Source organism: Miniopterus schreibersii (assembly GCF_964146895.1).
Source record: "Miniopterus schreibersii genome assembly, chromosome: 14".
Taxonomy (NCBI): Eukaryota; Metazoa; Chordata; class Mammalia; order Chiroptera; family Miniopteridae; genus Miniopterus; species Miniopterus schreibersii.
Window position 1 is genome coordinate 7,381,517 of NC_138114.1, and position 15,508 is coordinate 7,397,024.

Here is a 15,508-nt window from a genome sequence, read left to right on the forward strand (position 1 = left end):
TCATTCCATTGTGTGTTATATGTGTCACCGCTTTCAAGATTTTCTCTTTAACCCTGGTTTTGAGGAGCTTGACTCTGACGTATGGCTTACTTTGTGTTTATTCTGCTTGGGTTTGGCTGAGCTCCCTGAAGCTATCCAGACGGGGGGTAGTGGGCGGCTTCTGCCTAGATGGAATCACAAGGACTGTGGCTTTTTCTGTAGCGGGGAGGGGTGTGAGCTGCTTGAGTTGGTTGGAATGCAGCATGTGGAAGCAAACCTGTTTTAAATGAACTTTATTTTTATGACAACCAATTCTTAATTCAACAAGAACTTATTTGGGCATGTCCTACACACAAGAAATTGAACTAAGCATAAATAGAACAGAAAACAACCATTCCATGTCTCCAGCAAGAAGCAGCGCCCACAGTTGTCCTGCTTGGCTGGGGCAGAGGCGCCGAGCTAGGCGAGGCAGGAAGTTGCACCATCCTGCTCTGCGAGGAGGGGCCCCTGCAGTGTCTCCACATCTCGATCAGAGTATGGGGTTCGCTCAAGACTGAAGAATGAAAAAGGAAGGGGCACTGAAGCTTAGCTATGCTGTTGCCCACCCTGGGCAGCCTTTGATTTGAAGCCAGTCAGCCTGGGGCCTGAGGGCAAAATCCCCAGGAATCCTGGTAGGTGTGGGAGAAAGAGATGCCAGGAGGCCTGCCCCAGGGCCGCCCTGTGAGCCCCCCGCCCGAACAGGCTGGAGTCTGGGTGCCGAACAAAACCTGGAGCAGGCGGCCCTGGAGTGCCACTGGCTCAGGCAGCCGCTCATATGGCAACGCTGTTGGGGATCCGGTCTGGAGACAGGTAGTAATAGGGCAGCTTCTTGTTCTTGTTGCGCTCGGCAATCACGCTGACGATGGCGTCCAGGTTCTTGCGGAATCGGGTCATGGCCTCCTTGACTGGTTTCTCTATGAAATGCTCCTCTGGGTACATGCCCAGGAACAGCTGAGAGCCCAGACAGACGGACATTCAGGTTAATCAGCAATGCAGCCATTTAATTGTCAGGCCTCGTCCCACCCATAGAGATCGTCCCTTGGTGGTCATCCTCTGCTGCTGCTGAGAATGTGGTGACTGCAGATATCACCTGTCACCTGGCTTTCCCTGAGGGTGGGGTTGGGGGTTACAGACAGATGGGAGACATAACTGCCCCTCTCGGGGGGGTTATGAGGACAGGTGATGGTGCAGGTAAATGTGGAGGCTGTTGGTCCCAGCACGTAGCCGTGGACTCCTGCTGGGCCCCATGCTGCTAGCATCCCCTCCCCCCTCCACCTTCCCATCTCAGCTCCAGGCAACCGGCAGCGGGGCCAGCACTGGCCTCCTCCGCCCTGTTGACGTGGCGTGCTCATTTGTACACTCATGCAGACATTTGCAAATTAAAACTAGATCGTGGGAGAAGCATCACAGGCTATTGATTGGATTTGGGGTTTAGTCTGTGGAGGGCAGTTCAGACTCAACATTCTTTGACCAAGAAACTCCCCTACTAGGAGTGTCTTCTCTCGTCCTACTGAACACGTGCAAAGACACGAATCCAAAGATGTTAGCGAGGGACCAACACACTAGCAAATGCCCCAGAGTAACTTAAACGCCCATGGTTCTGGGCCTGGGCCTGGTACAGTCATTCTGCGCAGCACCGAGCCAATGCCCAGGGTTGTGTCTGCTGAGATACCCAGCTTTGGGACCAGGCTAAGCAAGGTGTAAGTGCATGGAAATGCCTGGAAGGATACTCAGGAAACTCTTAGTTGTTGTCTCTGGGGTGCCAGGGAGAAACCCGCATGAGAGAGCTTTGTCCACAGCTGGGTGGGGGCCCCTGTGGGGAAGGTCACCATGGTGCAGAGTCCCCTCTGCTCTCCTGCCCCAGCCACCCTGAGATCCCCAAGCCTCCGGCCTGAGAACCCTGTGGGCCACTTCTGCCCGGGAAGTCAGGATTCCTGAGTCCTGAATCACAAAACCCCGTGGCTGAGGAGTGGGTTACACCTGGGTGACCTGCCCACCAGAGGGGCACATGGCCTCACCTCATTTTCTTGAAACTGGCTCAGCGCCCACACTGCGCCCAGATGCCAGCAGGAGCGGCCTCGGTCTGGCAGTGTTTCCACAATCTGCTCAATGGTGACCACACCCTTTGCCGTGGGTGGCGGGGCTCGCATGGTTGGGGGGGCATTGGGGATCCAGGAACACCAGTCATACTGCAGGGAGAGCCACAGACACACAGTCCAGCCGCTGCCTACTGTGTTTCCCGCCTCCCACCTGTGCACCCATCCCCCTCCAACAGGGCCCCAGCAGTGGGCCACAGCCCCCTTGCTCGGGGCCTCTGCTAAGCAGGCAGAACCCTCAGTGGGAACGCCAGATTCGGGCTCTGAGGTCGCCTAAGGTCCTCCTGGCTTCCTCTAGCTGACTGGCTGGTCGGAGGTGAGGCAGCCTCAACCTGTGGGTCAGTAGCCGTCAAGATCAAGGTGACCTCGGTGATTTCCTACCTGGAGGACTCGCCCTGCCCTTGCCCACCTGGCCGAAGTTCACTGCTGCATGCTGGGCTGAGGCCGTGAAGATCACCACCGTCAGGTACTCAGACAGCTTCTCCCTGGTCTTGACGGACTTGGGGAAACCTAAGGCGGAGCCAGAGGCTGGCTAAGGAGGGACACGTGGCCAGCAGAGGCCCACTCCCACCCCCAGCCTTCCCTGGGGCACCCCCACACCAGTGCTGAAGGGACCCATATGGGCAAGACACACTGGGAGGAGACAACGGCTTGGTCCAGTGTCCTGGTGTTTCTAACCCAGGCTATCAGAGTCACAGGGTCTCTGATATGTCCTCATGAAGCACCCTGGTGGCCAGGGGTCCCTTGGGGACTGTGGCCCCAGCATCAGGTGTTAAAGTGAATGGCACAGGCCAGTGTTGCCCAGGGAAACTGAGAGGTGCAGGGCAGAGCAGAGGAGAGGCCTGGAGGAGAGCAGGGAGCGGCCCCTACCTGACGCCTTCTTGCCCCGCATGCCGTACACATACACGTCCTTCACGAAGTCCTGCAGCTCCTGGTCCTCCACCACCACCTGGTCGCTCTCGTAGTAGATGTCCACCACGTCGGCTGTGAACCTGGCTCAGGAGGAGCGGCCCGGCCGGGAGTGGGTGATCCAGTGGGGTCCACAGAGCTGGGCCCCCGGGCCCCAAGGCAGGACCCCATCAATGACCCTGTCACTTACCCCTTAATGTCCAGGTCATTAAGGTCACCCCATCCCCATACACCCCCTTTTCTCCACCAGTGCCCTGACAGCAAAGCCAGGCCCCTGGCTGCCCAGGTCAGCTGTGCAGGCTCCTGGCTGGGTCGCTCAGTGCCCATGTCCACTCCCCCGCCAGGGCATCCACTTTGGCCACACAGTGGGCCCCCAGCCCTCCTGCACTCACGCCTTGATAGCGTCCCACACCAGCAGCCCGTCATCCCGGTAGAAGTAGTAGGGGATGTCCTCGGTGCTGTCCATGCCCCGGGCCTTGATGGCCTCAGGGAAGCACAGGGAGGTGTAGGTAAGGTCCTGCATGGCCTTCTGCACCATCTGCACGTGCCCGCCACCCCCTGTGGCGTTGGCCTTGAGTGGGAGGGAAGAGAGAGAGCTGTGAACCGAGGCCAGCTCCCCTCCAGCGTCCAGCCCCAGAGCTCAGGCACGCAGAGGGCCAAGTGGGAGGGATGTTCAACCGGGACAGTGCAGCGCAGACAATGAAGGGCCACGGGGAGGAGCCTCTGCCCGATCTAACGCACGGTTGAGCTGGACAGGTGTGTGCAGAGCCTGGGGCAGCTGCCGGGGGAGGCGAGCTCCACCCTGAGGGGGGCAGTGGGCACAGCCGGCAGAGGGGCACCTGGGCTGCTGCCCCCTGTGCCTGCTCTCGTTCTGAGCACAGGCTGCCCGGAGTTTGAGTGCTGCTCTCAGTGACCAACCTTTGGAGGAAACCAAGGAGCAGATACCAGCCCCCAGGACCTACGACTCTGAGGAGGGCCTGAAGTGCAAGGAGGGATTGGTCCTGCCAGCGGCTGAGATACAGGCGCAGGTGCTCTCGGGCTGGCGCGTGCTTGCACACAGACACGCACACACACACGCACACAGACACGCACACACACACGCACACACGGGGGGGCAGTCAGGCCACAGAGTCTTTCAAGGAGGGCTAGGGTGCGGGGGTGCCAGACATGCGTCCCCAGGAGTCCTTTGACCCAGGTGGGACTGGTCAGAGTTGTTCCCGGTACTGTTTGGAAGGTAGATGAGCTCACTGCCTGGAAACAGGGGCCTGCAGCTCCCCGTGATGTGCGCCCCCCCCCCCCCCGGGGAGGCCTCTTTGGTGGAACGAGGCCAGTACAGTGTAGAGAGAGGAGGCATGTGAGCCAGAGTGCGGGACCTGGGGACACTGGGTCCACTTTGGTCGGAGGTTCCCTCACCCCTACATGTCCAGGTATATGACAGTCCATTTCCTTTCCAGCTTCCTCTGGTGTGAGCTGGGTTTTGTCTTTTGCAACCCAAACAGTGGCTCAGCCTTAGTGATCCATCTGGCTGCTGGCTGATGGGAGGTGGGAAGGAGGGAGGTCGGGGTGAGGGCTGCAGGTTGGGGAGAGGATGGGGAGAATATGGGCTTGGTAAGGCTACGGGGGGTCAAAACAGAGCGGGGTGCTGCCTGAGGGAACATAAGGAATGAGTAGGGACCAACGCCCACTGGGGAGGAAAATGGGTTGGGAGCACTGATGGCCTGGAAGGACAGAGGGTGGGAGGCTGTGTTCAGAGCCATGAGCAGCAGAGTGGGGACACCCAGGTCCCTAGTGCATAAGAGGTGAGGAGTGGGTGCCAGGAGGCAGGTTCTCTGCACCCACATGCCAGAAGATGAAGAGGGTAGGGGTGGAAGAGGTGACAGGAGACAGGTGAGGAGGAAGAACTGGTGGCTGCGGGCAATGCACTCAGAAGAAGAGAGCTCAGCCAGTGGCCAGGTGGAGGGGCCGGAGACTGGCCACAGAGCCTGGGGAGCCCTCACTCTGCTCGCCTGGCCTCCTGAGAGGACATCTGTGCTGGTTTTGAGAAGTGGGTGCCCACCAGGCTGGGGTCTGCCCTGCATGGAACAGGGAAGGAGGCACCCACCTTGTCAAAGAGGCCGTACTCGCAGATGAGCTGCTCACGGGCCTTGGTGTTGATGGCGATGGTGAACCGCACGTGTGCCACCAGGAGCTGGGCGGAGGAGCCAGAGAAAGCATCAGGGAAGGTGGCCAGGGCCCCTGACAGGCCTGCATCTCCTCTGGAGCCCCCGGGACCCTCAGATCTCCATCCAGTCCACCATGGTGCTGGAGCTCAGAGAGGAGATGCAGATTGGCACGCTGGTCCTCCCACCGACAAGCTGCTGGACGTCTGGGGCGCAGCTCTGATGCTCAGTGATGGTGATAATAATAAAAGTTGACACAGCCAACGCTTGTGCAGAGCTTATCTACGTGCCAGGCACTGCTTTACGCTCTCTACATGTGTTAGCTATTGTCATTCTGACAATAATCTTATGGGGCAGGTCCGCTATTTCATCTTTGATACATAGATGGGGAAACTGGGGCACACGGAAATATTTTTAGCCTGCAGTCACCCCAACAGTCAGTGCTGACAGGACTCAGGAAGAGAGAGGGGCCGTGACAGCAGGGCTGCCACCTGGGCTCAGGTAAGGGTCATGCTGAACTAAGTTGCCTCTTCAACTTGGTTCTCCCCGCTCAGGCCACCATGAGGTCAGGCCCCAGGCCCTGTGTCCTCAGGAACCAGCGGGATTCAGCAGGCATTTCTGCCCCCTGAACACCTCTCCACCATCTCTGTCTGCTGGCCCTCCCAGCCACGGTCCTGCCCTCCCGCCTGATCTCTCCATATCCAGAAACCTCCCCCACTGGGGGAAGCAACAGCTTGTCGTACCTTAAAAATGGGGTGCACAGCGGGCAGCTGGCGGTACATGGCGATGCCGAAGACTTCGGACACCAGGTGTGTGCGCAGGAGGTGAGTGATGGTCTGGTGGACGTGGAAGTCACAGGAGCGCACCCAGATTTTGGCCAGAAGCCAGTCATATTTTGCATCGGAAGGAAGGAAAATGGGGTTTTCGTCTCCTGGGACTTGGTTGAGCTGGTACATAGAAGAGAGAAAATACGCTCGGTCTTCCACCCCAGACCAGAGCTCCAGGAGAGCCTGGCCGCTGAGGAAATTCCAGAAAACTGCGGATTTCTTAAACAGCGACTTCTGAATCATGGGAGGATCATGGGGGAGGGCAGGTGGCCCAGGGTTTGTGTTCCCATCCCAGCTACATCGCTGACTACCTGTGGGACCCTGGAAACTTGCTGAGACTTTCTGAGCTCCGGTGTCACCATCTGGAATAAGGGGCCTTTATTTGCTCAGCTCCCAGAGCCATCGTGAGCCGTGAATAAGAGGGCATGACTGCATCAGCAGGACGTGAGTGCCTTAGGTGCTCAGGGCACATGCTGTGGTCTCCCCCCGCCCCCGCCCCCTCTTGCCTTCTTCACCCTGCACACTCCCCACTCGTTCTGGCTGCCTTTTGGTCTCTGGCTCTATCCCTTCCTCTGCTCTTCTGTTAAATGCTGCTTGTCCCCAGACTCTGCTTCAGTGCTCCTGACTCCCTGCTTCCCTGACTAGCTCCTCCAGTTCCCAGGTCACTGCCCCTCTAGCCCAGACCTGGGGCAGGTGCCTCCCTAGTAGAGACCAGGCTGTCTTCCCTCTCCAGATGCAACTCCACACTGGGCCCAGGTGAAATTTCTTCTAAAATGGAAATCATGTCATGCCAACCCCTTCTTTTAAAATACTCAGTCACCTCGTAATGCCTGAAAAGAAAGCCCCAAACTCCATGGTCTGGCCACTGACAGCGGGTCCCTCCCTGCGTTCCTCCCCACTCAGCAAGTCCTGGTCCTTAGCTTTGCTCATGCCCATAGTCACTGGCATTCCTCACTCTGGCTCAGCTTTGGGACCCCACAGCGTGATGTCAGGTGCGTCTGCAAGGTATGCGTCCTCATGACCCCCTCTTTCAGAGGAGAACACAGCGTCTTGGAGCGGGGGACATTCATGATGACAATGAGTTATCCCGACCAGGGTGGGGAAGTGGCATTCCAGCTGCAGAAGCAGGTGAGGGCTGGGGCTGCACTGGGTGATGGGCGGCAGGCCCTTCGGAGCTCAGTGCAGCTACAGCAGGTGACCATGGAGAGCTTCCTGGGGGTGGGGTGGAGCCCGAGTGGGCCCCTCAAGGTCATACTAAAGGTTTTGGAAGGTAATTTCCCTGTCTCTCTCTCAAAAACAGTAGTGTCCAATAGAAATATAATGCAAGCCACATATAGAATTTTAAATTTTCAGGCAGTCACAGTAATAAAAGTAAAAAGAAACAGGTGAAGTTTATGTTAATGGTATAATTTTATTTTACCTAATATATCTAAAATTTCAACATAAAAATAATATAAAATTATTGAGATATTTACATTCTTTATATGGATATTATATTTTATTGTTAGCATGGAGAAAAGCTAATGGTGTTTTTGTGGAGTATATTTATTGACACCTTGTTAAATTAATGTTAATTCTAGTAGCTTTATAAAAAATTTGAGTCTCTTAGGTTTTCTAGGTCCACCATCAATCATATCATTACCAAAATATAGTCTTTTCTATTTTCTCACATGTTTATTATTTTCTTGTTTATTACATCCAGGACAATGCTGAATAATAATGGTGATATCAGCATTCTTGGATTTAAAAAAAAAATTATTGAATTTATTGGGTGACATTGGTTAATAAAATCATATAGGTTTCAGGTGTACAACTCTGTAATGCATCATCTGTACGTTGTATTGTGTGTTCACTGCCCCTAGTCAAGTCTCCTCCATCACCATTTATCCCCCCTGGCCCCCTTCTACCTCCCACACTATCCCTTTCCCCCTGGAAATCACCATTGTGTTGTCTGGGTCTACAGCTTTTCTTTTTCTTTGCTTAATCCTGTCACCTTTTGCACCCAGACCCTCAAACCCCTCCCCCTCTCTGTATCTATGAGTCAGTTTCTATTTGATTAGTTTAACTATTTTGTTCATTAAGCATTCTTGTTTCTGATTTTAATGAGAATGGCCATAGGATTGCTATTTTTGAATTATATTTCCTGACTTTATCATATGGAATTAATTTCCTATTATTATTTTAATTTTTATGAGTTGTGGCTACTGAATGTTAGTAAATCTCCTTTCAGTTTCAATTTATACAGCCAGAAGAATTTCCTTATCAGTGTAGTGAGTTATGCTGATAGTTTTCCTGCTCTGGAGGCATCCGGAATAAACTCCACCTGGCTGTGACATATTAGCCATTTCTTACACTGCTGCACTCACTTTGCTAATTTCCAGAGTTCTCTTAAAATCCGCAAGTGTAATGCGGAGTGGGCGGCAGCCTCGGGGCCTGCCCGTCAGTGTCAGCGCAGGTTGTGCCCGCTTCCCAGAATGGCCTGTGGGGGGCGGTATGCCCCCGAGAGCTCGGGAAATGTCTCTGTCTTTTTTCTTTATGCCCAATCTTGTATATTTTTGCTCTTTTTTACTTTTTCATTGGCCTCTTGAGGGGGTATTTTCTTGGGCCCTTTTCATAACCAGATTTTGAATCTTTTCTCCTCTGGCCTTCATTTGCATGGTTCTTTATAATTTGGAAAGTCTCCATTTTCAGGAGAAGGAAGACATTCAGGAACATTCTGTGACTTGCCCAAGGTCTCATGGTCTGTAAGTCCCAGCAGAGCTGGGACTCAGGCCCCTGACCCCAGGCTATCCTCTGGGGGACAGGCTCTGCAGAGGCACAGGCTGGTGGGAGGTGTCCTCCCCCTCCTAGCTGCTGATTCCTCTGTCATCACCTGTCCCTTTACCAGGTGCACAGGGCTTCTCTCTAACAGGCTGGGACTCTCCTGAGGAGCCCCGCCCCAGGGACTGGGAGACCAGGGTCGAGGGGGGAGGTTCGGGGGGAGTACAGACTCTAGACGGCCTGACCTGAGTCCCAGCTTTGTCACTGACTGTGCGCACCTGTGCCTCGGTTTCCCTCTCTGAGGAAAGTGGTCCCTAGCGATAGTGTCCGCCTACCTTGAGGGACTGTAGTGACGATTACATGAATAGAGGCAGGTCCTTCCTGGAAACCCTGGTGGCTAAATGTTTCGGCATCCAGGATTTCAAGGACTTTAGCAGTGCGCGTGCTTCATTGTGTGGCACCTTTCTCTCCCACCTGGGTCTGGGCAACATAGTATTTTACAGTAGAACATATTAGTGTTCCTGCAGAAGTGAATTTCACACCGAAGGGGATGAAGCCTCAGTAGCCTCTCCTTTTGGTTCAGAGCAAGTTTTTCTCCCAACAAATTTGCTGCCAATTTTTGATGAAGCTAGCAGTGTTAGAACTTTTTAGATTTCAGAGTTGAGGGTAAGGGATTGCGGACTGCAGGGGTGAACCCTTAGGGACAACCTTGGCATGTGGTTAGCACCTGGCAAAATCAGCGGCTGTTATGTCTCTAGCACCCAATGCCTGGCTCACGGTTGGCTCAAAGTGCTGCTTGCTGTTTGCTGTCTGCCTGTCGGCCACGGGCCCCTGTGCAGACCACCCAAGGGCCTCTGCCTGGTCCTGCCCGGGTGCTGTTTCCTGTCTGCACCCCAGCTCCTACGCGTCGCAGCATCCTGGTGCTCTGAGGAAGCAGGGGCAGCCAGGAAAGGGGGGAAATGAGACTCTGCCCCCACCTGCCTCTCCCCCTCTCTCCTCTTCCACTGTCCTTGGTGGAGACAACAGCCCATGGGCACTGGAAGGCAGCCTCCTGGGACTGGCCCAGCTCCTGGCCCAGCCTCCATGCTGCCTCTCGGTGGCTCAGTCTCCTGCTCATGTCATAGCTTCACCTGCTTGGCCCCTGCTGGCATTTTGATTTGGGGCCACTGCCCATGTTTTGGGCAAAGTATGTTATCCCAGGGCGGCTCCTCTGCAGAGCACCTTGCCTTGCCAGGGTTTCTCAAGTGTGTCTTGGGGAGGGGAGCCCTTTCTGCCCCTGTGGACAGCCCTCCCCACAGCTGGCAGGAAGCCCTAGGTTCCTGTCTACCTGGTAGAGCTTTCAGCACCCTCCTTAGGAGACGCAAGGCAGAGCTGCCCCCTCCTCCTGGAGGTTCGGGTGAGGCACCCAAGACAGTTCCTCCCTGAACACTGTCGGCCGAGGGTGAAGCCACCCAGGGAAATAACAAGGCCGGCAGCCTACCTGGATGGCAATGGGGGTCATCTTGTTGGCCAGGTTCTTGTACAGCAGGCAGATGGGTGCGGCCAGGAACTGCAGCGTGCAGGGGTCTGTCTTGTTGGCATCGATGCCATCCAGCAGCTCAAAGTCCACGATGAAGATGTTCCCTTGCTGCAGGAAGCAAGAGGAAATATGTCCAAACCAGTGTCAGCTGGAGTCGGTCCCTGGCACGAGGCCCAGAGGGAGGGACATGCAGCTGAGGAGGCCCCGGCAGCGCAGCGGACAGAGCTCAGAAGTTGTAGCTCTTTGGTTTCCCCACTCGAAGGCTGATTCACGGCAAGTTTTCAGGTTGCAGACAGTTCCCCTGGAGGGAAGGAATGACTGGCCCGTTTTGCATTTGCCTACCTGAAATCTGCTTGGCCTTTATGAAAGATGTTGAAGGACCACCCAGAGTGACATTTTAATAAGAAAGCAGATAGAGTTAAATGGAATGAAGACAAATCAAGTAGCAAAGAGTGTCACTGTAGGACTCCAGTTACAGCTAGTTCAAAACTAGGCAGACTCCACTGTCGGTTTTGGTGGGTTGCCCTTGGGAGAGAGCAGGAAAGGGGCGGGTCTTTGGGGCTGGGAGGTTCGCAGGGGGGTTCTGTAGCCGTGGGGTCTACAGAGGCAGGCAGGGATCTACAGGGTCCTCGGGTGAGGTGCTCTTCTGGAGCAGGGAGACGCTGTGGGGGCTGGGGTTGCCTGCAGGAGCCGTGAGCTCTGTGTCGGCGTCAGAGCTGGTGGCACAGTGGGGAGGGCCGCTTGGTGCAAGTTCATCGAGCTTGCTGGCGCTCCTGACCCTCGCCCCCTCTGTAGTTGTGATGTTCCACTACAGGACAAATGTGCCTGGGGTGTGGGGAAGGTGGAGAACTGCCCTTTCCAGACGATGCTGCGTGCTCTAGCAGGATTCGGCCTGCATGCCCGGGCTTCCCTTGTGCGGTCGGGCCAGCTCGGGCCAGAACTTGGAGTTTGGGGAGTGGGGAGAGGGCAAGCTTCGCTTCTTAAGCCGTGTGTGTGTGTGTGTGCACGAGCCTGTGTGTGCGCGTCAGGTGTACAGCACAGTGGTTAGACATTTATATGAATAGTTACTACAATGTCCCTGACCATGTTCCCTCTGCGTGCTCCACATCCCGGGACTGTGCTGTAGTGGCCTTTCCTGTTTTGAGTGCGTGATGGAGGCAGGAGTTGCGGGCAGCTGGGGAAGGGGTGGGTGGGTGGCTACCTTGTGGCACAGACAGGTCAGCAGGAGCTTAGAGGAGTTGCTTGTCCACAGCTCTGCCTGCTGAGGGCCCAGCGTCCACTGTGTGCCCTTCAGGATCCTGGCTGAGGGTACCAAGGGCCAGAGAGCTACAGCCCAGCTACGACCCTCCTCCACTGTGAGCGCAAAGGACCCCGCAGGCATGCAACACCAGCCCTGCGCTCTGAGCACCTGCTTGCAGTGCATGCAGGGCTGGGGTGCGACAGTGTGGGGGTCGTGCCTCGGCCACCCAGTGCAGAGGGAGGTCTCGGAAGGGTGTGTGATGGGACTCCTGAGGACACCTCGAAAGAAGGTGGAGACACGCGGGCTGGTGGGTCACAGGGCTGTCTGGGCTTCTGTGATGGGCTGGACAACCAGCCTTTCGAAGCAGACGTGACCATCAGTGACTGCTGCACAGAAGGGACGGCTGCCAATCCAACCGTGAGAGGACCCAGGTTGCTTACATGATGGATGACAGGCTACAGGGAGGGAGGCCCTGAGAACCCAGGCCTGGGCACCAGGAGGCCTGGGATGTGGGCCTGCGGCAAGGGTATTGTTCATCCGTCTGGGAAGTGAGGGAGCCAGCCCTGTCTCAGTTCTGACCTTCTAGGCTCCTGCTGTAGACACTGGTGCTCTCGCCTGCCCAGTGTCTGTCCTCTCCGTTTGGCCCTGGTGATTGGTTCAGGGAATTAAGAATTGTGCGGTCAGCGGTGGGGTGGAGCGTGTGTATGACCCTAGTCAATGGTGGCTATTAGATTACTGAGTGGCAACAACCACAGCTGAGTGTCCAGACCATTGGACAAAGATGGCTACAGCCCACCTGCCCTGGAGGCAGCAGGGGCCGGGAGCAGAGGGAGTCCCCTTCAGGATGACTGCTCTGTGCCTCCCAGTTCTAGGCTTTCAAGGTTCTGTGATTGTCTGGTGGGAAGTCTGAAACCTGCAGCACTGACTCAGTGTTAGCACACCCAGCAGTCGTTCTGCGGAGGGCAGCTGCCGTGTGTGCTGCCCGCGGGGGCACGTGCTGCTCAGCCACCCCCTGACCGGGCGGTGTCCGGGGCTGGGCAGCTCCAGGTGACTGGGACTGCCTGCCTGGGGCAGGGGCCTTTCCTGGCACTCATCTGGGAAGGCAGATCCAGAGTCAGGTGGGCAGGCCGTGGGGTTGGCAGATCTGTCCGCAGATGGTGCTGACCATCCCTCTTCGGCTGGGGCCCCAAGGCAAGCCGAGCAAGTGAGACAGGAGGACTGGAAACAGCAGAAGGCCACCTAGTCACCTGGGGCAGATGCTGGGAGGCTCAGTAGCCCTGGTTCTAGGGGGAAGAGGTCCACTGATGGGAGACTCAGGGCCATTCCTGGGGCCTCAGTCCCCAGCATGGAAAGTGCCTGACGCTGAGTCCCACAGACCCACAGCACGGGAGTTTGAAGCCTCCCTTTCTCAAGACTAGGTCTGTGTTGGGACTGAAGAGGCCCTGCAGGGGGTGGCTAGAAGAAGGGCTGGGAGAGGCTGGGGGCTAAAGCAGGGGACACCGATGTTTCAAATTAGAAAGTCAAACATCCACCAGTTTTCTCCCTTTTGTTCTGCTGCAGGCCTCTTCCTTTTACCAGTTTCCTCACCTGTGCAAGGTGGGTGACAGTCCCACAGTGCCTAAAGGCATCTTACCACGCCTGGCCCACAACAGGCCCTAGGCAGGGGGGCTCTGAATTGTTGATACAGACACTGAAAGTATTGACGTTATGTTCCTGGACCCAAGCATCACGGGGCGATGCCCCGTCAATTCCTCGTCCCACAACAGATGAGACCAATCCTGTGAATGCCCAGGGGAAGGAAGAAGCTGCTCCGCCAGCCTGAAGGTGGCGGCCTGGGGCCAGCAAGCACTGGCCAACGGGACGTGATTTCTGCCCAGCAGAGCGTGGCCTGGCCATCCAAGCTGGGCCTCTGGCCTGCACCACTGTCCCCCGCCACCCAGGCCCTACCTCGACCTCCTGCTCCAGAGTGAGCTGCCGCTCCAGGCTGCACTCCACCATCTCCGTGGTCACTGGCAGCTTCTCGGGCAGCTTGGTGCAGCGCTGGATCAGCACGGGGTTGCAGCCGTTCAGGAACTGGTAGCCGAACATGAGGTCTTCCTGCCAGTGGTTCATGACCCGCTCTGTGGAGGAGGGAATCGCTGCGGCCTGAGACCGCAGTGGGGGCAGCCTGGCCCTGCGGGGGCCCCTCTCCCAGGCGCTCCCTAGACAGCTGGCTGGCCACGGGCTCCACCTGTCATTTCCAGCTGCCTGTCCCCCTGCCTATCACTGGGTCAGGCCCTGGCACCATCCTGTCCTCCATGAGCTGGCCCTTAGAAGGTTCCTGGGGCACCCTTTTCTCAGGTACAAAAATTAAAAAGGCAAATGGGATATTGCATTAAACTAAAAACATGTACACAGCAACGGAAACAATCAAGAGTGAAAGGCAACCTACAGAACTGGAGAAAATGTTTGCAAAACATATATATATCAATGAGGGGTTAGTGTACAAACTAGGTAAGGACTCCTACAACTTAACAACAAAGAACTAACAGCTCAGTTAAAAAATGGGCAAAGGACTTGAACAGACATTTCTCCAAAGAAGACACACAAGCGGCCAGCAGGTGTATGGAAAAATGCTCAGTGCCACTAACCATCAGGGAAACGCAAATCAGAACGACCTCACACCTGTCAGGATGACTGTTACAGAAGACGAACGACAAAAGGCAGCCGGGGACGATGGGGAGCAATGGGAACCCTGTGCACTGTCGGTAGGAACACAGAATGCGCACCCGTGTGGAACCCGTGTGTGCGGGGGGGCCTGGGCAATGGGGAGGCTGGGCAGCGGGTCTGGCGGGCAGCCCTTCCCAATGCCCGGCCAGTCTCTCCGGCCCCACGAGAGCCCCACGGGCACACTCACCAGAAATAGTGTTGCTGATCTTCACGAAGATTTTTTCGAAGTCAGCAAAGTCGCTCCAGGATGACTGGAACATGTGCATGAAGCGGTTGATGAACAGGTTCTCCATCCTGCGCAAAGGGGGACAGCATCACCCTCGCGAGCCAGGCGCGGCCCCCTCCGCACAGCCCCTTCTCACCCTGGTCCTGTGGAGTCTCTACAACCCACCAGGCAGCGGAGACCTGAGCCCAGGGCAGCTCCTGGCAACAGCTGACCGGCCCGTGGAACCAGGACAGAAACCGGCACCCACGCCGATGCGGTCCTCCCGCACCTCCCCAGTGAAGGAGAGGGCAGCCTGCCATCGACGGCAGCTGCAGTGCCCTTCACCCCGCGCACGCCCCTCCGTCCAGGCATCCGTGCACCCGTGCATCCATTCATTCTCAGTGCAAGCGTCCAGGGCAGGAGGCCACATCGCCTATGCAGCTGCTCTACCAAGGCTCCTGGATTTGGGGCACTAAGGATTTCAGTTGACTTTAACCCTCACTTACTTTCTACCTGACCCTGGCTCTGTGCCTGGTGCCGAGGATGACAGTTTCCGAACGCACATTGCACAGGCTAACAAAATAACCCGGGACAGGAGCTTGATAAATTCAAAGTGCAGACTGTAGGCGATAAGGAGCGAGATCTGAGTGTCCTGAGCAATCCTAGGGGCTTCCTGGAGGAGGCAGGCCTGGGAAAGTGGAGAGGAAGGAAGAGGCTTCCCAGGCTTCCCTAGAGATCCCAAGCAAGGCACAGAAGAGAGGTTTGAGAGTTCTGGCCCTTGCTCACTGTTACCCAGTCTGCCTCAGTTTCTCCCTCTGGCACACATAGCAGAGAGTGACAAGCAGGTCCCTATTTCCCTCCCTCTGACAGCGCTTGCTCCCCACGCCTCCAGTATCCAGGCCTCCAAATGCTCTGTCTTCTGTACGTCCTGACTCAAGGGCCTTGCACGTGCCAGTTGCCCTGCATCCCTCTGTCTTCTGCTCCTGAGTGTGTGGGGTGAGTGTATCCTGAAGGTGCACCCATTGTACCCCAGTCCTCCTTCAGTGTCAGGGAAGCTTCCCCTTCT

General features: G+C 56.2%; 1 protein-coding gene across 3 annotated transcripts in view; it reads right to left on the reverse strand.

The window, feature by feature from the left end:
• Positions 1–254: 254 nt before the first annotated feature.
• The window catches only part of ALOX5 (arachidonate 5-lipoxygenase), a 61,825-nt gene continuing 46,571 nt past the window's right edge, over positions 255–15,508 (reverse strand). For 2 of the 3 annotated variants that reach the window (XM_081158113.1, XM_081158114.1), the window contains 11 exons: positions 14,425–14,531; positions 13,476–13,648; positions 10,250–10,396; positions 5,926–6,129; positions 5,125–5,211; positions 3,416–3,594; positions 2,985–3,106; positions 2,524–2,624; positions 2,037–2,207; positions 747–969; positions 255–532 (listed from right to left, as the gene is read on the reverse strand). In XM_081158113.1, coding sequence (XP_081014239.1) covers positions 790–969; positions 2,037–2,207; positions 2,524–2,624; positions 2,985–3,106; positions 3,416–3,594; positions 5,125–5,211; positions 5,926–6,129; positions 10,250–10,396; positions 13,476–13,648; positions 14,425–14,531 — 1,471 coding nt within the window. In that variant the 3' untranslated portion in view covers positions 255–532; positions 747–789. Of the gene's footprint in view, positions 970–2,036; positions 2,208–2,523; positions 2,625–2,984; positions 3,107–3,415; positions 3,595–5,124; positions 5,212–5,925; positions 6,130–10,249; positions 10,397–13,475; positions 13,649–14,424; positions 14,532–15,508 lie in introns of all 3 variants that reach the window. The other variant, XM_081158112.1, reaches the window with a different exon arrangement.